This window comes from Diceros bicornis, chromosome 24 (genome assembly GCF_020826845.1).
Source record: "Diceros bicornis minor isolate mBicDic1 chromosome 24, mDicBic1.mat.cur, whole genome shotgun sequence".
Taxonomy (NCBI): Eukaryota; Metazoa; Chordata; class Mammalia; order Perissodactyla; family Rhinocerotidae; genus Diceros; species Diceros bicornis.
Window position 1 is genome coordinate 13,547,170 of NC_080763.1, and position 23,474 is coordinate 13,570,643.

Here is a 23,474-nt window from a genome sequence, read left to right on the forward strand (position 1 = left end):
AACACGGGTAACTCGTAAGCTGCCTTAACTTATTTTTGGAAATATATAAGGTATAAAAGATGGGTGGGGCTGGGTTCCTGTGCCCTTCTGACCTCGCCCGCACACAGGTCGCATCATCGCTACCTGCCCTCTAGACTAGGGAGACAAGGGTCTGAGTCTCGGGCCTCTGAGAGCCTGTTTGGCAATGAACCATGGTAACCTCATTACACCCAAACGCACACCTGGGAAAGTTTTGTTTTTTTCTGTTTCAATTCATATATTTAATTTTCTCTCCAAATAAACGAGACTTCACTCTGCACGGTTTTGAATCCTACTTTTAAAATGTGCTTTCTGCTGTGTCTTTAAATATTCGGGGGCGGGGGGGTTATAACGGCAGTGCTACTTTGCGTCTCAGAAAATGCGAGGCTAACTACCCTGGTCGCCTCCCCATCTGCCGGCTCTCTCTCGGTGGTCCCCTGCCCTGGCCCGGATGAGGTCGCGCCGCAGGATTCGCGCCCAGGCTAGGGGCGCAAAGGTCTGCTCCCGCGCGGCTGGGCACGCGGCTGGCAGGTGGCCTCCAATCCCTCTGCGCCCCTCCGCCCCCGGCCTGGCCCCGCCCCGCGCCCGCCCGCTCCGCGCGCATTGGTGCCGCCGCCTGTCGGTCCCCGCGCTCTGGGGAGGGGGCGCCGCGGGGCTGCGGTCCCTCTGCAGAGGGCTCCTTGCTCCGGCTGCGACCGTGACTTCCCGGCTCCCTGGGCGCCTGGCCCCGCGAGCGCCCCCCCGACCTCGGCAGCGGGGTCGGACAGGGACCCCGGCGCCCTCGGTAAGTGGAGGGCGAGGAGATTGCGGGAGAAGAGGGTGCGGGCCACTGTCCGGTCCGCTGACCGCCTGGGCGGTGGAGAGGGCGGGAGATCCACTGGACACTGGGAACCCGGGCCCCCCGAGATGGCCGAGGTAAGAACCGGGAAGGCCGTCAGTCCAGGCATCTCAGCCAGCGCGACCCTGCTCAGCTCTGCCCACCTACCCTCTTCGGGTTACAGCCCGTCCTAGAAGCATGGGTTGCCGGTAGCCTTTTTCCTTCTTTACCCTTTTTTGGGGGAAATGTGATTTTGGGTTCCTGGCCATTATAATTGTGCAGATAGATTGAAGCTGGGTTACCTGCTCCACGCCCCTGGCACTTTCCGTTTTGAGTACTTGATGCTGCGCGCTGGCTCCTGCCACGAGGCGCACCGAGCCAGGAGAGACGCCTTCCTCCAGGAGGAAGCTTCGTCCACATCTGGCTCTGGGAGAGATTCGCTGGGTTGCGCTTTGCCTCTGTGCTTCTCTGCTCAAGGAAAAAGGGAAGGGGCATTTTCTGTGGCATTGGACTTATGATTCTCTCAGGAAATGATAACAGGGAGTTTAAGATTACTGAGGCGATAAAACTATCCCTGCAGGTTAAAGACGAATCGTTTGCAGTCTAACATTCTGCAAAGTTTTATTGTCTACAGGCTGCATTTTCCCCATTTCAGTTAGGTTTTTGTTTGAATATTTGTTTTATTTCTACAGTGTGGTAGACATTCAAGTGAGCTTCACAAACAGTTATTGTCTTTGGGCAATCCAGGTTAGTTTCAAATGATACGTTCCTAAACGTGATCTAATTACATCCTCTGGTTAATAAAAACTCTTAGGCACTGAGAACTCAAGAGAGGTGAGAAGACAAAGAGAGCTATAACCAGCTGTGGTTCTGGTGCTTATGGAAGCATTATATGAGGAGGGACACAGTAAAATGTTCGCATTTTAGCTCCATTCTTGTTCTAGGATGACTTTGTCTTTCTGTTAGAGGCATGGAGTATGTAGCAGCCAACCTAAGGGTATATTTACTTAGATCATAAACTGATTTTCAGAGTTCCAGTTCCTTCTGTGGTTCATAGAATCAAGAGCTACTGAAATAAACCTTCAACAATGAAGGATTTACATAAAAACAGTACAAGGAAAGAGTCTCTTTGCTTATTTTAGGACATCCGTCAACTAAAATTCTTAGGAATTTTGGTAGATGATCACTTCATATCTCTGTTCATTGGTACCGTCATACCATTCTGTGGATTAATTTTAAAATATACCTGTATATTTATATATAACTAATCAGTTTGCCAATTGCATAGCCTATTAATGTATATTTGGCTTTCAAATTACTTCCAGAACCAAGAAAATAAAATATAAAGAATTTCAAAAGCTCGATTTTCAAATAGCAAGAATTCAGTCTAATCTTGGTTTAATTATGAGTTGATGGGCTTGTGTTATGGTTAAATGGCTGTTAAACAATTTTATAAATTTTTGACTAGTGAATCTAGTGCAGATTAGCATCGCCAAGCAATTCATTTTTCTGACGAAACTCTTAAAGCCCAGTTTCAGAGCACAGGCTTCAGAAACAGGCAATCTTGGGTTGAATCTGAGCTCTGTTACCTACTAGCTGTGTAATCTCAGGCACATTGCTTAACCTCTCAAGCCCCAGTGTCTTCATCTGTTGATGGTGATACCACCACCTACTTACTTTGGAGTGTTGTGGGGAGGAATAGAGATGTATGTAAAAGTGCTCAGCGCTTCCTAATACACAGGAGTTGCTCAATAAATGTCAGCTATTATTATCATTCACTCTGACTGACCTGCAACTCTGTGCTCATTGTGGAGAATGTCTGAACAGCAGATACTTGGGGGAAAAATGTCAAGATTATACAAGTAAATTTAAGAGTGGAAAATGACAGTAATGTTAAATTTCCCAAGAGTATGTATGAAAAGTAGCACCTCGTTGGCGGAACATACGTTTTTAGAACAGAAGCCTTATGGTATAATGGGAAGAACACTGGAGAGTCAGAGTCTTCAGTTCTAACTCTGGCTGTGACCTTATCTAACTGGCTTTTGGCAGGCCAACTGCCCACTCTGGAGCTCAGTTTCTCCATCGGGCTGGACTTGAATAATCTCTAAGATCCTTTGCAGCTTCAGAATTCGTTATTGCATGTAATAAAAATTACACTAGCTTGCTTATCACCCTCCCTTCACTGTTTTTGGTTTTTGTTTGCTAACTTGCAATTCAGAGTCATGAACAATTTATAGAGACAGCCCAACTAAAGAATTGAAAAAATAATATCAGATTTGTAGAGTAATCCAAAATGAAGTTTTAACAAAGAGAACAGAGCAAAATAGATTCACATTGAAATCTTTTTGATAGGGCAAATGTAAACCTCAATTTTATTCTCTACTCATTTCAGTAAGTTGTTTTATGGGAAACGTGCTTGGTAGAATCATATACATTCAACTGAAATAGTTTCTATAGAAAACAATGGGCTGATGGTGAAATAAAACACCATTCTCTTTTCTCTCATCAGGTTGATTCTTAAATAAAACAAAAATCTATCCAGTAAAGGGCGTTCGTGGAGAAATTACAATAGAGAAACCAGGCATTTGTATTCTGGAGAAACCTCCTAAAACAACTGTATGGAGTAAGACGAAAGAAGTGCATACATCTGGAAGAAATTTTGCTCAGTATGATATTTTTGCCCACCTTTTTGTCATAAAAGGCTGCTAAGGAAGAAAGAATATAGTTTTCTGGAGAAAGAAAGAGTGTAATGTAAAAATGGAGACAACAGTTTCTGAAATTCAAGTAGAAAGCAAGGATGAGAAGAAATCAGCAGAAGTTAGTCCTCAGGATGAGAGGCAGGAGGAAAAAGCATCAATGCTTTGCTTCAAGAGAAGAAAGAAAGCAGCCAAAGCAGTGAAGCCCAAAGCTGGCTCTGAAGCTGCTGACGTGGCAAGGAAGAGTCCCCTAGAAGGAGGAGCTTCTGATCAGCCACAACTCCCAGCGGGGGCCTGGGCCTCCATCAAACGTCTTGTAACACGCAGGAAAAAGTCAGATTCTTCAAAGCAGCAAAAGCTCTCTGAGGCTAAAGTGCAACCTGAAATCAATGCTGAAGATGCTGATCCTTCTAAGAAAAAGAAAAAATCCAGATGTAAGATTCCCTGCATAAAATTCTCAAAAGGGGAGAAAAGAAGTAATCATTCCAAAATTATAGACGACTCAGACTGCAGCGTTCGAGTCCAGGGAGAGGCTGAAAGTTTGGATACAAAAACTCGGACCCAATCAGATGACCAGGCCGCAAAGACCAAGTCCACCCAGGATGTAAGTGAAGATGTCTCACAGAAAGAGGTTGGTGAGGTCTGTGAATCAAATGTGAGCAACAGCATAACTTCTCCTGCACAGACAGTGGTTTCAGTAGAAGTTGGGTTAGATATGGGGCCTTCTGCTCTTCCAACAGGAACTCTAATCCTTGAAAAAGATATGGAAATGACTGAGGAAAAACAAAGTGTTCAACCCCAGCAGGCAAGCCCACTTGAAACTTCAGAAACAGAACATCCGCTAACAGTGGTTTCTGATGTTCCTCCCTCACCTGCAATCCCAGATCAACAAATTGTGGAAGAAGCCAGAAACAGTATCCTAGAAAGTGGACCAAATTGGAAAGACCATGAAAGTAGAGAGATTGTAGCTGAAGAAAGTAAGCCAAAAGATACTGAATTGACCCAGGAATCAGATTTTAAAGAAAATGAGATCAATGCGGAGAAACCCAAACCAGAAGAAAGCAAAAGAATGGAGCCAATTGCTATTATTATTACAGACACTGAAATCAGTGAATTTGATGTTAAGAAATCTAAAAATGTCCCTAAGCAATTCTTAATATCAATTGAAAATGAGCAAGTAGGGGTTTTTGCTAATGACAGTGGTTTTGAAGGTAGAACTTCAGAACAATACGAAACACTCTTAATAGAAACAGCTTCTTCTCTTGTCAAGAATGCTATCCAGTTGTCTGTAGAACAGCTGGTCAATGAAATGGCCTCTGATGATAATAAAATAAACAATCTTCTACAGTGACTTAATTTCCAGATCATGGGAGGAAAAAAAGCTTAATGATAAATTATTTTACATATTTGTGGCATTTCTTATTCAGTAACAAATGAGAGATTTATCATCTGTGGAATTCAAAGGCACAATTCCAGCCCAGAAGTGCTAAAGAATTAATCAAGTTAATAAAACCCTCCCTACCAGTGAAATGCAGTCACTTCTGGATTGGAGGGAAGTCAGTACAGACTGCAATGCAAGGTGACACACAGAGAGTTGCTAAAATGGCACGTGGAGATTGGGGTGCTGGGAGGAAGATGTATTTATTGAGCACTTACGGTATGCCATAAGCTCTTTGATATCCTCTGATGTCATAGAGCCTGGTTTCCTTTTGATAGTTCAACCCTCTGTATAGGTTAACATCGCATTCAGTTTTCCAAAAACCTTTTTTTTTACAGTGCACTTTTATGTTGTTTGAAATGGTGAATAAGGTGAGCTATTTTTGTGAATGTGTGATTTAGAGTTGTTAGACTCCTAGGCAGTAGTCTTACCTCAAAAAAATATTGCATTTCCCCAATTCCAGCAGAATATGCACATTTAAATTAAACATGAGTGGTTCTAGTCTTGCTCATGTCCCTTACAAAAGCCATTCACAAATTGCTTCAAACGGGCAAATAATTACCAAGTGCCAAGGTGTGGAAGGAGGGAGTGCATTTTCCCTCTCTATCTTTCTTCTGCCCCAAACAGATCTGTATAAATCCATTTCTGCAAAGGATCATCTGCTGAAAACTTAGAAACAAAAACCAAAACAACAGCAACAACAAAAACAAAAAGAATGGAATATTATTTTCCATCGAGGAGAAGGCAAACTCCCCAAGTAATAAATATTACTGATAACACAGGATTCATCTTTCGGGATGACTTCTGTAGAGACCATACTCATCAACCTCTCAAAGAGGAGGGGAAAGTGGATTCAAAGCCAGCCTGGCAGTAAAAGTCCTAGGAAATCATAATAATTTAGTGAAAATATTATTCATTCTTGACATAGAATGAGCCAAGGACACGGTTGTATAGAAAGTGAAAAGTTATTGCCAAAGCACGTTATACTTTAAATGTTAGTATTCTTTCACTGTGCCTGTATGTTGAGAGAAACCAGTAAAAAACATTTTACATGGATATTGAAAATTAACTTTTTCATCAGTATTTTCAATCCAGCTAATCCCTTACAAAAAATGAACTTAATATAACGAGAAGGGCTTATTTGCATTTTATTCAGTTATTTAAATCATCGATCTCATCAATGATTGCCATATTTTTTGAAACAGAAATTCGATTTCAATCTCTCGTGTGAAATGACCACACTACTACAACACACGCCCTACCTCACAGGCTAGGACTCATACTGTGTAGTCCCCCACTGTCTAAACTGAGGGACAGTGTGACTCGGAAAGTGGATGAAGTCATGAAGAGCTTTCACTAGAGGTGTAAGGTATTTGTTAAAGAGTTTTTGTACATCCTTGGAGAAAAGAATGTACCTTAAATGATTTTAAATGATTTGGTGACTTCTTGCATTATTTATAGATTGCATATAGAAAGTACATGCTAATTTGTCCTATAGAATCTGATTTCTTTCTGTAAGTACATATTGAGACCTCTGGCAGAAGAACCTAATCTGACTTTGGAAATGAACCAAATAATGGATATTATCAGCAAGATTCTTTGCTGAAGTGCAAAAGTATTCCCTCAGCTTTTCCTACCTTCATGCTTATAACTTTGGGGGGGGAACCCATCAAACTCCTCCAATTTAGAAGATCAAAAGTGGATCTTTCAAAACACATGACCCAAGAAATCAATTTAAGAAATTTTAATTGTACAACTTTTAAACTTTTTTTTTAAAAAGACTGCTAAGTCATCCTCCCTAAAAATACTTTTTAATTCACTATATGTGGTGCTAATGGACTTGGACAGCTACCAGCAAATATCATACCATATTTAAAAGTGAACAATTTTCTTGTCTTTGGTGAGGAAGATTTGCCCTGAGCTAACATCTGTTGCCAATCTTCCTCTTTTTGCTTGAGGAAGATTAGCCCTGAGCTAACATCTGTGCCAATCTTCCTCTATTTTGTATGTGGGTCACCGCCTCAGGATGGCTGACAGTGGCGTAGGTCTGCACCCAGGATCTGAACCCATGAACCTGGGCAGCCGAAGCAGAGTGTGCCAAACTTAACCGCTATGGCACATGGCCCGCCCCTAAAAGTGAACAATTTTAATTAAAAACCTGATTAAAGTTGGTGCATTTTACAGTGTTTTGAAGAATCCTGCCTTTATTTACTGCAAGGATGGCTCAAGCCAATACACTTGCATTATAAGTTTTTAGTAATCTCTCATGTATGAGCAAAATGTACAGCACTTATCAGTTACTGAAAAAATTTTGAAAGGTTTAGGCAATTTATTTGGGAGTTTTAAAAACATACGAGGTAAATACGTGTAATGAATTTTTTTTTGTTAAGAAAGTAACATTTTATCTAACTAGTCCTAGGTTTCTACTTTTTTTCCCACTGTAGTTGGATATATTTTTGGTTAGGATGTATTATAACTGATTGATTTTTGTGATGTGTACTCTACTTGCATTCATCCTTAAGTGGTTGTTTTCTCCTCAGTCTTTTCTACTGAGACTATCTGGTGAATTAAATCAGTAGGATTCCAGTTTGAAAAAGGAATCGAGAAATTAACTGGTCTCAATCTGCTGCATGGCCAAAGCCTACTACAGGGAATTCTAAGGTGATCCAAATTGTTTTGTTGTTATAGAAATAATTAGGAATCAGATGATTTGGAAGTCTCTCATAAAATATTTTTTATTATAATGGCATTTATTTTACACATTTTGACCTGATATGCAAGACATTAAATGAATATAAAAAGGTTCTTATTTAATTCACATCGATTTGACAATATTTAAATGATCATTTAAAAGGCAATTTAATAACACCGAATTAATTTTCATTTAAATTTGCTGTGCTATAAATGCTGCTTTTAGTGACCATTTATTAATTAGCTGGGATTCAGTTTCTCTTTGAACTCAGAATTTTACAAGGCTGGGTGGTTTATCAGATGCTTTCTAATTATTTCAGCATATTATCTTCCCCTTTTAAGAGTCAAGTATTATTCACTTTGCTTTACAACCCAGCGAATAGGAAAATCCTCCTCTATTTTATGTAGCACTATTCACTTAACATTTTCTCAAAGTACTTTATAGGATATAAAAATAGTACCTGGTAACATTTAAGTAAAGGTAGCAGAAAACAAAAGAACTTTCAAACAGAAATTATGTTCCCTGCCACCTCCTCCACCTCAAAGAATAATAAGCATGTGGCACAAATGGAGTTCTTCAGAAAAGCTGTCTGCATAATCTTCTTTCAAGGTAACCTATTTGACAGCATGAAGTTTGTGACGATCTTAATTGGTCTACTATTTAGTGGAGTCTTAGAAACTCTGATTTATTTCTGAGAGATTATGTTATTTCACAAATGTGTGTGAATAGCCTTCCTGCTAGAGGCTTTTAGAGACACAGGTCAAGAGAAGGCACCAGTCAGATCTGGCCACTGCATGCAATCCAGTTAACTTCATCTGCCAATTTCTCACTTCAAGTTGCCTTATTTTTTTATAGTTAAGAATTAATTTTGGGGGGATTTACAGCACAATTTTTAAAATAATTGTTAGGCTTTAGAATCCCATTGTTTGAAAAGATTCTCTTTATTTAAATATGTAAAGTCTACTTTCTAATTTCATCTGATACTCAGTATATCAGGGCTTGAGTTTTCTGCCTGCCATTTCTGTGTTTTTAAAAATCCTCATTTAAGGTTTAGAGTTCTTTAGGTTCAAATTCCTATGATGTTTTATTGTGTAACATGAAGTTTCTTATAAAAATTCAAAATTTCAATATATGGTACATTTTTGAACAAAATTTTTTGGTAATGATCCTTAGTTAAAATAATTTAACGGAAGCTACATAAAACTTAGATGTCCTGATTAAATTCAATTTGATTCAACATGTGTTGGGTATAACACATGCCAAACACTGTTTGATAAAGGGGACAGGCTCCCTGCCCTCCAAGAACTCAACACAGGGAGCAGCAGCAACGGAAATTGGGATGGGGTAAGGCCGAGAGCCACAGGTAATGCAGCATCATAAGTGCCAGAGAGGGGAGAATCAAGAGAAAGGGATAAATTCTGTCTGATGTGGGAATGTGGTCATATAAATACAGAGGCAGTTTGACAGCATTCAGTTTCTTAATAGTTAAACAGTATATTCGTTCTGATTTGTAAACAGGTGCAAAAAAATAGCCTGCACAATGTTACATATTTATAGTAGTTCTTTGTCTATAAAAATGTTAAGTGCATCATGAGCTATTATGAAAGTAAAAGTTCCATTTTGTATTTCTCATTAAAATTAGTACTATATTACTGTGCATCAGATGCTAATATTAAAGAAATAATACTCTGTAGAAAAAAAGATTTCAACCTGAATTAATATATATACTATTAACACAGAATAAATGTTGTATTGGCTTATGTTTATTTTATTTATCCAAATCTTTTAAGAGAAATGTGGTATATGACATTCATTTCCTAAAAATACAAAGATCACACTGATGAAACTACTGAGTTAGCATTACTGAAAGCTCTATCTGCTGATGGAGTGTTGGACAGACTTCACAGTGACATGCTTAAAGAGCCACCTCCAGCAAAGAGAAACACAAACACCTAGAACTTGAATTCAATTTCATTGAACTCTCTCCATCTAACAGGCAATTCTGATTTTGATGCCATCTATCAATCTGACAGAAGTGCACTTGTTCTCATCATCTCTTGCTATACTCACTGGTTGTCTTTTCTACATTATATTAAACTATGAATTGTTAATAATCTTTATGATTTTCTAAATAACTAAACAATTTTGATGTGAAAATGCTTAAATTATTCAGATGGTGCCTGCTAAAGCTGGGTGTTTTGAAAGTTCTGTGTTTACTAAGACACTGATTTTATTCCCCTAATGTTGACAACCCTGTTTTCTCTTAAGCACAGCTCAATGATAATAACTGGGCTCTATGAAAGAGTGTACTTTCCAATCTCGGGACCAATTTAAAGTTGATAGTGCCTTAAAAATCCTAAAACTAAACCTTGTTCCAATGCAAAATGTCTTAGTAATATACAAACACTGTACTTAGGGTATTTAATATTTCACAATTTGTAGACTTTTAAGATTTTTTATTAAATCATACCTTTCTAATGTAAAAGAAAGATACACTACCTTTTGCAAAACTTTTCCTCATAGGCAATGCTGCTAACCCAGTTTTAGGCCTACCTTTAATAGTCAAGTCTGGAGTCCCCAGACCCTATGTGAGTACTTACTTTTCTTTTTTTCCCTGAAAGCTTGAGATCATTAGGGGTTAAGTTCCTGAGCTTAGGAAAGAGAGTGAGTATGTGTGTGTGTACGTGAACACACTACACATCCTCAGAAAATCCTCAGCAAAGCTGGGCACAGGCACCAAGAACAATTCAGGAAAATCTAGGTGAGGGGAGGATAGTGCAGTGGCTCCTAGCCTGGAAAACTTTCAAACTGAAAATTTTCCCTAAATTCCAACCTATCATAATAGCACTGGCAGCAGTGTCCAGCAGTTTCTACACATTAGCAAGACAGACGCACTTTCTCCATCACTCACTTTGTGGCTAAACTCAAGTAGGACTTTCGCCTTATCTTGATCTTTAGGACAGTGCAATTAGAGGCAGGGATTGAGCCTATACACTTTTCACAGCTATACTTGTGACCACAAACGCAGGCCTCCCACCTCTGCACTGCTGGGAGGTAGGGAGCACAAGGTGACACAAAAGCAGGCGCAATCATTTGTACACTTGTACTCGAACCTTTTATTCCCAAATCCCTACTTCAACATTTGTACCTTATTAGGTCTGGTCTGTGGGTCTCTGGACCACATCTGTGATCAAGCACAGTCACAACTAATGCAGCTGCAGACGGGCATGCTTGAACCGATCAGCTATCCTCATATATAAATTACAATGCAGGGGCCGGCCCCATGGCTTAGCGGTTAAGTGCGAGCGCTCCGCTACTGGCGGCCCGGGTTTGGATCCCGGGCGCGCACCGACGCATCGCTTGTCTGGCCATGCTGAGGTGGCATCCCACATACAGCAACTAGAAGGATGTGCAGCTATGACATACAACTATCTACGGGGGCTTTGGGAAGAAAAACGGAAAAAAAAGGAGGATTAGCAACAGATGTTAGCTCAGGGCTGGCCTTCCTCAGCAAAAAGAGGAGGATTGGCATGGATGTTAGGGCTGATCTTCCTCAAAAAAAAAAAATGACAATGCAGAGGTTCCACATGGAACAGCCATTTGTGGCATAAAAACTTAGACTATTGCTTCTGTTTTTTAAACAGGTCATCCAACACTGAACATGTCCATCCTCCTCATCAGAACTAGTTAGAACTGTCCTTGTACTCTGTGTAAAGCTGAGACGTACAGAATGCCAAAACTGGTCACTACTCAATTCAGGAGAAAGAAGTCAACCTGATTTTCTGATCTTTTATCCAGATATGCCACAAACAGCCTTATCAGTAATTTCACTGATTTGAGTGAATTTGCTTAGAATAACCTCTTTAGTTTTATGGGTTTCCTAGATGCCCTTAATGTCTGGCTGATCTGTTTTTTCTGACCTGTACTGAATAATAATCATTATGGTTCATTAAGCTCTAAGACTTTTCTATATTTATCTGGGTGGTTTTAATATTTTTTTTCCGTGAAGGTATAATTTACATACAGTAAAATTCACCCTTTTTAGTTCACAGTTCTACAAATTTTGACAAACACATATAGTTGTGTCACCTAGGGAGTACTGATATTTCCTTATTCTGATTTCATTGTTCTTTTTATCACCTGTGTATTTTAGTTTAATATAATTTCCTGGATGCATCAGTGAAAACTGCTCCTTGCTGCAGAAATTCAAAATAAGGGCTTCTTACATCCAACATTTAACCAGATAAAGAAGGCAAGGCTGTCATATGCAGCTGTGCAGTTTGCACAGAAGCTCTCATTTGGCAAGTGGCACCCCCAAGCATTTATTGTGCATAATCTGCATGGCCATACAGGTCGTGGCTCTGAATGTAGCCACCAGTCTGAGAGATCTGCAAAACAGGAGATGGTTAAAATAAAAAAAGGAGTCTTCCCTTTACATACCTTCCCTCCCACTCTTTAAAATACTGTGATAGAAAGAGAAGATAGTAACCACTGAGCTCACAGCACCAGACTTTGCACATATGTGAAAGTAGGGCAATGCTGGGAAATGAGAACTGGTCCAGTGAAAAACTTCTGAGACTCACTCTGCTGGAATCTTTGGTCTGCATTTTAAAACCTTTCCCCTTACATTTGCAAATGTTATACCCTTTTTCTAAAGAACCACCATAGATTCTTTAGATTTTCCTCCCTACAAGGCACTTATTACAAATGCCAGTTACCAATTTTTTTTTTCCTGAGGAAGATTCACCCTGAGCTGATGTCTGCTGCCAATCTTCCTCTTTTTGTATGTGAGCTGCCACCACAGCATGGCCACTGACAGGCCATGGGGCTGGCCCCAAATTTTTTCAATTAGACACTTACCTACACATGGTTTGGACTATATGCCTTCTACTACAGAAAAATGTGGCAGCACTAAATTCACAGGATCTCATTCCTCAAAGGCTTGTTTGGTCCACACAAATCTAACATGGACCTTCTTGAAATTCAGTATAACATAGACCACCACGGGGTGTCAACTACAGCTGGTGAGGGCCTCCTCAGGCTTCCTTCCTGAACAAGCCTCTCCCCCAGTTCCCAGAACAGGGACCAGTCCAGTTGTGCAGAGAACCCTTCCCAGAACACTGCTATCCCTGCAGACTTCTGACATGAAAGGACACTATGGTTTTCTAATAGCTTAAGGGAAGATACTTTCTTTCCATTATTTTGATATAGTATCACCAAGTTTTTCAATGAAAAAAGTTTCAACACTGTATAAACACTGGAAGAGAATTTATTTTAGAGGAAGTGAGTCCATTCTTCAAGTTGGCTAATCAGCTGTAAAATAAATTTAAGGGAAGCATTTGGTGATGAGGTGCAAAGTCCTAGGATAACATTAACAATAATGGTGCAAGGAGCAATGACGGGGGGAAAAAGAGGGCAGACTGTATTCACTGTTGGAAGGCAAGAGGGGCTAAAGGTGAAAGAACTCTATTAAGATAAAGAAGGCCTCAGTTTGCTCAGAGAATGGAGGTGAGGGGAGAAAGGAATAGAGAACACCAGCTTAGAAAGTCAGTTGTTGAACCATAGCTGAAAAAGAAAGTAAATTCCAGAAAATAATATACAGGCCAACCTCACATGTTGTGGATGTGAAGAAAAGAAACAAGAGGCAAGAAATAAGTAGTGTTTACTCAAATGTCCCTGGATTTATCTTTTTTTTTTTTTGTGAGGAAGATCAGCCCTGAGCTAACATCCATGCCAATCCTTTTTTTTTTTTTTTTTTGCCAAGGAAGACCGGCCCTGAGGTAATATCCGTGCCCATCTTCCTCCACTTTATATGGGATGCCGCCACAGCATGGCCTGACAAGTGGTACACGCCTGGGATCCGAACCTGGGCCACCAGCATCGGAGAACGTGCACTTAACCGCTACGCCACGGGGCTGGCACCCCTGGATTTATCTCTTGACTAGACAGAACATCCAAAACTGAGTTTGATGCCTGATTTGAAGAGCAAATGGGATTGGGACTAAAATTCCAAGGGCTTACTGTTTAAGACTTACAAGAATCCTCAGAAATACTCAATATAACAATCACAATAAATGTGATATTCTAAACAGTTATCTGCTGCTATAATATATTTACATGTAAATTGGAAGCATCTTGATCAAAGAGGGATGTCAAGATATGCAGTAACTAATATATTATGGAATTCTAGGAAAATTCTCATTAGTCATGACTCTATAAAGTAAAGCAAGATCCAGCAGTAGCTAAGTACTAAATAAATAGTGAATTAAATAGTGATGCCAAATTTGAGCTTAACGTAAAATAGATTTTTAAAATCTATTTTTAAGGTGGTACACTGGTGCCACCTTTTGGCCAGATTAAAAATTTACACAAATTACAACCTATGATCACATTTTAATTTCACAGAGACCTTCTTAGAAACACAATTATTTCAAACATTAATAGACTTAAAACTGTCTTGCTGCTTAATACATCTCTGATTTCTAATAATTACATTTTTTTGTCTTTTAAAAGCTGAGATAAAGGATAATACAAATAGAACTTAATTCTGAGCTAACACATCTCATACTCCATAAGAACAGTATTAACTTCAAAGATAACTGGGACAGAAATCCCCAAATTTAAGTTTCTTTGTATGCTTTAGCTCTTGACAACCATCACAAAACTTATTTTAAGGTTTTATTTATTTTTTATAATTTTATTTATTTATTTTTTTCCCCCAAAGCCCCAGTAGATAGTTGTAGGTCATAGCTGCACATCCTTCTAGTTGCTGTATGTGGGACGCAGCCTCAGCATGGCCGAAGAAGTGATGCATTGGTGCGTGCCCTGGATCCCAACCCGGGCCGCCAGCAGCAGAGCGCGCGCACTTAACTGCTAAGCCACGGGGACGGCCCTTATTTTAAGGTTTTAGACCAGGGTTAGTCAACCTCGGCATTACTGACATTTTGGGCCAAATAACTGCATTGTGAGATGTTTAGCAGCATCCCTGGGCTCTACTCAGTAGATGCCAGTAGCAATCTTTCCCTACTCCCACCCAGTGTGACAACCAAAAACATCTCCACATTGCCAGATGTCCCCATGATGAGGGGGATCACCCCGTATGCTGGTTAACTTTATGTGTCAACTTAACTGAGCCACAAGGTGCCCAGATATTTGGTCAAACACGATTCTGAGTGTGTCTGTGAGGGTGTTTTTGGATGAGATTAACATTTGAATCAGTAGAATGAGGAAAACAGACTGTCCTCTCTAATATGAGTGGCCCTCATCCAGTCAGTTGAAGGCCTGGAAATGAATAAAAGGGCTGACCCTTCTGAGAGTGAGAGGAACTTTGCCCACCTGACTATTGAGCTGGGAACCGGTCTTTTCCTGCTTTTGTGGGTCTCAAATCTGCTGGCTTTTGGAATGGAACTACACCATTGGCTCTCCTGGGTCTCCAGCCTGCCAACTGTAGATCTTGGGACTTGTCAGCCTCCATAATTGTGTGAGCCAATCCCTTGTAACCAATCAATCAGTCTCTCTCTCTGTATATATATACATCCACACACACACATATACTGTATATGCTGTATATATACACACACATACAGACACATCCTCTTCATTCTGTTTCTCTGGAGAACCCTGACTGATACATCCTGGTTGAGAACCACTGTTTTAGATTACAAAACTGGAGGAGATAGAGTAGACAGTAAATAGGGAAGAAAGAAAGGAGCAAAGCAAGAAATCAATAGGGAATGACTAGATATTACCTTTCTTTCCAGAGATAGTAGCTGGAAAGCACTTGCTTAGGACACCAATTTTCTGCTAACACAGATTAGGGTTGATAAGAATTGGGCTCACTGAGGCATTTTTGCATCACACCTCCAAAACGTTACCTGGCAGAGACAACTTACCTCAACACTAGGAAGACAACATTTGGCAGACACTGCTGTAAAACAAGAACACATTCTATAAGCTGAGCTAATAAAAGGTTTTGTTTATGACCAAGTCACATTAATTTATTTGTCATGAGAAAATACACGAAACCCATTGTTTTCATTCCAAATAGAGGATACAGAACTTTCTAAAAGAATATTTCTGAAGTGAACTCACAGTACATTAGGTGGAAGAGTTTATTATTGATTTCAGTCAATAAAAGAGTATATTATTGATTTCAGTCTCCTATCTTTCCTATGTGTAACTTGTACTTTGAAAATTTCTTCATTGGGCCTTTTTATTGTACAAGTTTTTAAAATCCAATTTTCAAGTATTTTTAAGTTGATATTTGATCTAATCTGACTAAATGACTATTTGGCATAAAACAGAAGAGTTGATGACAGTTAACGTCAATTGCATGGAAGCAATATCTACCAAGTCATCGAGTGTGGCACAGATACACACTGAAGCACAATGGATTCTTCCAAGTTGTGAAGACAAAGTCACAGTTTGTGATTCCTGGTATTTAAGACATCCAGGCTGGGGATTGGGTAATCTCACCAGTTTTCAAAAAGTCCAACCATACAAACGCAGAAGTACAGCAGAGCATAATCATTTACAGATATCACTCTTAGGAATTTAAAAATTAATTATAATAAAATACCATAGAGCTATATTTAGTTTAAAACATACAAAGACACAATTTACATTATGAAAACTCATCACATGACCTATTTTTACCTCAATTACTACAAATAAAGGATACTTCTCAAGGATCTGAGTTACATCAAGAATTCCCCTGTGCAAATAAACATTAATAGAAGCATACATTTTCCAGACTATCTTTTTCCATGATTAATATATATTTCCTTGAGTTTTAACTAAAGCCTTTTCCAATAATATTTTAATAGAACATAATGCATTACTATATTATCCCCACTCCATTTCCTATCCCCATCTACTTTTCAGATGACCTACATCAAAGAAATAAAAATGACATTTTCGCCATTGCTTTTGTTCCTTTTCCTATGTGTAAATAATATGTTTGGGGGGAACTTGCAGTAAGCTGAAAGTGGCAAAGTTTCATTCCCAAGAATGCCAAAGAACTAACATCCTCCTTGCTAAAGGCTAAGAGAAATACTGATGATTAAACTATGGTAGAACAGGAATTCTAGCAACACTGCTATTTCTAGAGTATTTGTAAAAAATAAAAATAAGAATTTTGTCAATTAATTAATTATTGAACATTAAATAGTATATGACTGCTCCTAACACATACTAGAATTTATGGGTTGGAATAGTAAAGTTAATAGGTTTAGCTACAGAACAAATGAAATTTTCTTTATATGGTTGGTTTTTATCAATAATACCGAGAGAACTTAACACAATTTTAATACAATCCTCACAACACCCCTGTGAGGTAGGGATTGCTTATATCCACTTTACAGATGGGAAATCAGAAAATCAATGCAAGAAATAATAATCTCAAGAGACATAGATCAAGAAATTTTGGTTTTCTTATAAGGCAGACTACACTTATCAGATACTGAGTTCTAACAATATGCTAATAAGAACAAATAGTGAAACAGTCTGTTTTTCTCCAGAAAACAACTATATAGGATCTGGAAAGAGGGGAAAATTCTAAGCTGATCCAAGGGGAAAATGTTGGGTTAGTATTTGCCTGATACATTGATGAAGGTGCATATAGCGTTTGCCGTTGTAAGAGCTTGGTAATCATTATGCAAACCATACTATATGGCTAAGATTATACCTCTATTTTGCAAATGATGAAGTCAAAACTAAAGAGTTTAGCTGGAAGAACTTTCTTTATACAAAGTAGATTTTTACAGTGAGGAATCATGTCTTAAAAAAATACACTTCGGGGGTACCGCCTGGTGGCATAGTGGTTAAGTTCACGTACTCTGCTTCAGTGGCCCGAGGTTTGTGGGTTTGGATCCCAGGCGCGGACCTACACATGGCTCATCAAGCCATGCTGTGGCGGCATCCCACATATAAAAAAGTGGAGGAAGATTGGCACCGACATTAGCTCAGGGACAATCTTCCTCAAGCAAAAAGAAGAGGATTGGCAGCAGATGTTAGCTCAGGGACAATCTTACTTCCCCCCGACCTCCCTAAAAAAACAAACAAACACTCAGGGCACAGTGTTAGTCATTTAACAGTTATTTAAAAAATATGCCTGTTGAGTGAATGAAAAAAAATAAAACTGGGGCCAGTTCCCATACCACTATTCACTGGCTCTCTGCAACCCAGTTTTTGGGGTTTTTTTCCTACAAAATGGAGTTAACATTTTTCCACTTCCTAAAACACAGAGAATATTATGAAGACAAAGGAAAGAACATTTGCTTTGAATTCCTAATATTAAAAGGAACTATATGCATAAGAATAAAAATACAGTTAACCACTATTTTCTTAACACCCAACGAATGAAGATCTATTTCTGGTTTAAATTAATATTGTCCATCATGGCCAATCAGCCACAAGCAAACTCACATTTCTCCAGACTCTGTCCTGAACTGCTGTCTGACCCCACAACTCATATGCAACCCTAATCCCATGCTTTAGCTACAACACTTCTTGTGTCAAGGACTAACGACTGAGCAAGGAGGAAAGAATATAGAAGAAAAAATCAGAAAAACTGTTACCTGAATGAGAAAAAAAATTTTACTTGAAGAAGGCTAGGGAATATATCCTGAATAGCCTAATATACATGAAATCAATGTTAATATTTGTGTTCATCCTATGAGATGATATTTTTGAGGGCTGTATGAGTTTGAATAATTGCTTAAATGATTTAAGTTTGATTAGATGAACTTCTGACCCCCAAGAACAACATGTTTGTTTTAACTCCTCCCAATACAACTGACCCTTTATCAATAGCTACTTAGATTCCGCTCTCGACACATATCAATCTTGACCCCAGGAGGCTTTACTCTCTTGTCTAAGGCAGAAACTCAACTGCCTTTAACAATGCCCATTGGTTTTCTTCATTCAGTCCTTAAGGAAAACTTATCATTTCATAATTCACCTAAACTTGCTGTTTACCCAGAGAAAACCTTTGGGCCCTCAGAATGAGCTGGATTTCCCTTTGAGCTCCCTCCTAACTGAACTCATACTGTCGAGAAACTCTCATGGTGTCAGCAAATGTCCTCAAAAGTGTGTAGTCAGCGAGGAGCTCAAAGAGTTTTTCTATGCAGTTAAATTCTAAACTTCAGAAACCAAATTTGTGAGATTTATTAAAATCCAAAGGCTTAGAATTTAACAGGCAGCATACAAAAAAGATGAGGCTGTTTTGAAGCTTTTCTCTTGTGTTATTTTTAACTATCTAGTATTTGAAATTTAAACGTTTCAGAAAAATTTAGATCTATCCTTTGTGGTAAAGTTTGACCAGCTATTTCCCAGCTACACAGAGCAAGAGAATCTATCATTTAGTCCATCAATTTTAATTTTTCTGGAGTTTTCGCTTTGTAAGTTTCACCATTATAAAAGGGAGTTAAGTTTATTCACAGAGGGAAAGCTATCATGGATTTTAAACAGTTCTAGGACACTGACTTTATCTACTCTGCTGGTTTTATGGAGCAGAAAAAAGTGAAAACTGTGCCACCAAAAAATTACTTTTTCGTGCGATTGTTAGAAAATTACATCAACTCGGGCAGCCTAGAAAATTGTCTCACACTGAAGGTAGAAAGATAATTTGTATTTTATCATTTTCTTCTTTAAGCTCATGTAAACCTTTGGTCAGAAAAATCTCAAATTTCTCTTAAAGGCTTTAAGAAAGCACTCTAGATTCAGGTAACAACACTGGGGTGTTAGTCAACACAGATCTACCTGAATCTCTCTCTGATACTGGGGGCTTCCATGCTCATCTATGTGTATGTATCTTACTGTTTCTCTCTTTAAGATTTTTTGGTGTGTGACTCTTCTCCCTTTCCTTCTTTTAATTAAAATATTTTTTATTGAAAATGAGGTATGTGAGGGCCGCCCCGGTGGTGGAGTGGTTAAGTGCTAGCGCTCCGCTGCGGCGGCCTGGGGTTCGGATCCCAGGCATGCACTGACGCGCCGCTTGTCAAGCCATGCTGTGGCGGCGTCCCATATAAAGTGGAGGAAGATGGGCACGGATGTTAGCCCAGGGCCAGTCTTCCTCAGCAAAAAGAGGAGGATTGGCAGATGTTAGCTCAGGGCTGATCTTCCTCACAAAAAACATAAAAGAAAATGAGGTATGTGCAATGTTAAAAAATAAACAAAAGCCATGTGAGATGTTGCAGAGCTAGTAAGTAAAAAGTAATTTTAAAACTACTCATGATTTGGTATAGCTATGCCTTAAAACAAACTTTATAACATATAGTTATGCATTAAAATAAGTATTAACTTCCTATATGGCAGAAAATATTTTAAAATAATCCTCATAGTGGCTTAATTCATGTAAAACATTAGCCAGAAGTGACAGCCTAGTATATTTTTTAAAAAAGATTTCACTTACTTCATATTCAATTTGATTTTACTGATTCTACAACCTGGAAAAACTCAGAAATTCTATAAATAACTATGCACTCTAAAGTTCCATATTTCTACACTGATTTCTGATTTCTAAATTGTCATTTAATTTATGAAAAGTCCACAGCCCTAACTGAAGGTTACATTTTAGTAGTCATGTATTAATATATCTTACAATAAGAAGACCTAATATATACAACTTTAAAACTAGAGATAAATGATAAAGGAAAAAAGTCAATAGAACTTGAGGAGGAAAATAATTTATGAATAAAAAAATGCACGTGAATTTTCTTTTTCAGAACTGATATAAGAATTCTGAAGGAGAAACTGCTACTCAACTAGGATAGTGTCCACATTTTCTTGTGTGAGTTCTGACTCTAAGGCACAAGATGAGTCTAACTGTTCTTCCAACAAGCGAGAACTTTTCAGGGGGACATCAGACCAGCTGTCACAATACGGCTGAAATCTCTGGGCTAATGCATTACCAAATCTTTGGCATCGGTTATATCTGTAAGATTTACCTTTGTGTGTATACATGTGTTCCAGCAATTGGCTCTTTCGGAGAAATTTATGACCACAGATGGTACAGCTGATTTTTCTTTTCCTTGAAAAAGAAAAATTACAGTTTAATTCTACTGGCTCTGTGTCTTTGGAGATCAAAGACACTTGACTGATCTGCAAAGGCTCTGTGGTACCCCGGTTTGAGTGGTCAGGCTGCTGCTCATTCTCCTTGACAATGAAGGAGCTGAGCCTACGGCATTCAAGAGCCTCGCTATTTTCATTAAGTGGATGCACTTCGCCAAGGTCATTACTTTCCAGAATGGAAGCAGGGACACCAAATGGGAGGGATCCAGACACATGGGTGTGGAGATGTTGTCTTAGATTACTACGGGAATCAAAACGTTCACCACAGTAATGGCATAAGTGTATTTTGATACTGCTTTCAGTGAAAGAGGGGGCTGTCACCTCTGATGAGGGTGAGGGATGGCTCTGAGAGCTCACAGATTCTGGGTCACATCTCTCCTGCTTGATGGACACTGGGGGCTTCTGGTGCTCCTCCAAGGCCTGGGCAGCAGGATGGGCCCTCTGCTGGTCTGCAGTGCCATCATCCAGCCCAATGGCAAGAGAGAGCTGCAGCTGGGGGTGGTCACCCTGGACAGCAGCTCTGTTTCCACTGTTATTGGAAGGAGCTTCTTTGACCTCCAGCCCTTGTTTGACAGCTGTTTTTCGGGTCGTTGAGATCTGAATGCCATATAAATTTGAGGACTGCACCATCTCTGGCGAGAACACTTGATTCATTTCTGTTGCAATGTGAGAAAGGTAGTCGGCGTGAAGAAATCGAATCCCTTCCTCCAAACGACTATGATCCACAATCTGTTTTGGCCCTTTCCCCGTGTACATAATGTGCAACAAATAGCTGAATATGTCAGGTTGGATGTCAGTTGGTTGTATTTTTATGCATTCACTGTTAAAAACAAAAAACAGACCCACACAAAATGAAACAATCCAGTTGGCCTTTTAGTTAACAGTATACGGTCTTAGGCTAAAGCAAGTTCTTAAGAAGTTCAAACTTAGCAATCTGACTTGATGAAACACGGCAACAAAAGCTTAAACTTTCACTGTATACCAGTTTTATGGCCCAGCAACAAATCTTCATGTATTCAATCTACTGCCTGAAGTTAGGAAACATGACAGATATTCTGATTAGTTATTATTATTCAACATTTATTTAGTGGCTCCTAAGTGATATGTACTATACTAGGTGCCAGGGGGCAGAAAAATGATGAATGAAATAGCTGCCATGCTCTGAAGGAACTTAACAGTCTATTGAGTATATAAGCAAAAGAACTGGAAACAGGGACTCAAACAGATACCTATACACCAGTGTTCATTACATTATTCACGTTAGCCAAAAGGTGGAAACAACCCAAGTGTCCATCAACAGATGAATGGATAAACAAAATGTGGCCTATACATACAATGGAACATTATTCAGCCATAAAAAGTAATGAAGTTCTGATATATGGTATAACATGGATGAACCCTGAAAACATTATGCTAGGTGAAATAAGCCAGACAGAACAGGATAAATTTTGTATGATGCCACTTATAGGAAATACATAGAACAGGAAAATTCATAGAGACAGAAAGTAGATTAGAGGTTACTAGGAGCTTGGTGGGGGAGTTAATGGGTACAGTTTATGTTTGGGGTGATGAAAAGTTTTAGAAATAGATAGTGGTGATGGTTGCACAACGTTGTGAAAGTAATTAATGCCACTGAATTGTACAATTAAAAATAGTTAAAAGGACAAATTTTATGTTATACATATTTTACCATAATAAAAAATATTTAAAATTTTAAAAAGAGTCTACTGAAACTGGTAATATTTAGAATTTAAATTATGCTAACCTTATTTTGGCTTCCAAACTATATTAATGTATCTACTCTTTAAACCACAAATGAATACAGGTATAACTTTGAAAAGCTTTAAAATAACCCCAAGCCCAATTTTTACATAGCAATCTCGAATTCAGCTAATAGATGGAAATAACAAGACATCTTGTTATTTTTGTGTAACAAAACATCAGGAAACGCCCTGCAAAATCAGGATGAAGACAACCTGAGGGAAGCACTGGATGTCAAGGAACATTGGGATCAGTCACTGAACTTACCTTCCCAGAAAAGAAGTTTGTGTCAGTGCATCAGAAAGCACTGGGTGTCAGTATGCTGGCAACCCATTTCTTCAGTCCTGATATCTTGGGATTCCCTCGTGGGTTTCACTCTGACCTGCCCATGTCCATGGTCTGTGGCAGGGTTTTTTTATATCAGCACAGAGCTGCATTAACTGAGGATTTTCAGTTGCTCAACCGAGATACCACGTAGCAGGCCTGCCACCTTAGTATCTCTTGGATTTACTTGAGCATGGTGCCTGGTACACAACAGCTGCTCTGAGAGCTGAACCAACTCACAGCTCTCGGACGAGCCCGATGTGAAGGTAGTATCTCTAATCTACTTTCTACATTGACACTTAGGTCAGGAAGGAAACTCTTTAGCGTGGCAGAAAAGGCCAGGACCTGTCCCCCACCCTAACCTCCTCTCCCCTTTGTGGCATACATTCCGATCATTCTGATCTACTCTGTTCCCTGAATGTGCTAGCCTGGTTCATATCTGCGTTTTCATGCATTTTTTCCCTCTGCCTACAATGTACCTTCTTGAATTCCTCTACAACATCTGAAAACTCCTCCTGATCCTTCAAGATCCAGGGCCTCTGTGAAACCTGTTCCAATCTTCTCAAAATAGGGCTGCGGACACTCCACTCACCTTATACAACACTTCTATTATAGACTTATTACATTAAGTATTAATAACAGCAGCTAACAGTGCTA

The 23,474-nt window shown here is 39.2% G+C and overlaps 2 protein-coding genes across 4 annotated transcripts in view; one reads left to right on the forward strand and one right to left on the reverse strand.

Moving 5' to 3' along the window:
- Window positions 1-759: 759 nt before the first annotated feature.
- On the forward strand, window positions 760-6,403 carry AKAP5 (A-kinase anchoring protein 5). The gene is made up of 2 exons (XM_058567104.1): window positions 760-802; window positions 3,345-6,403. The coding sequence occupies exon 2, from the start codon at window positions 3,593-3,595 to the stop codon at window positions 4,880-4,882; it is 1,290 nt and encodes a 429-aa protein (XP_058423087.1). The 5' UTR covers window positions 760-802; window positions 3,345-3,592; the 3' UTR covers window positions 4,883-6,403.
- Window positions 6,404-8,256: 1,853 nt separating this feature from the next.
- Window positions 8,257-23,474, reverse strand: part of ZBTB25 (zinc finger and BTB domain containing 25) — a 28,690-nt gene continuing 13,472 nt past the window's right edge. For 2 of the 3 annotated variants that reach the window (XM_058567101.1, XM_058567102.1), the window contains exon 3: window positions 15,609-21,552. In XM_058567101.1, coding sequence (XP_058423084.1) covers window positions 20,418-21,552 — 1,135 coding nt within the window. In that variant the 3' untranslated portion in view covers window positions 15,609-20,417. Of the gene's footprint in view, window positions 12,050-15,553; window positions 15,589-15,608; window positions 21,553-23,474 lie in introns of those variants that run through there. The other variant, XM_058567103.1, reaches the window with a different exon arrangement.

Coding starts and splice junctions, on each gene's coding strand:
- AKAP5 (XM_058567104.1), top strand. CDS start 3,593: ATGGAGACAACAGTTTCTGAAATTCAAGTAGAAAGCAAGGATGAGAAG.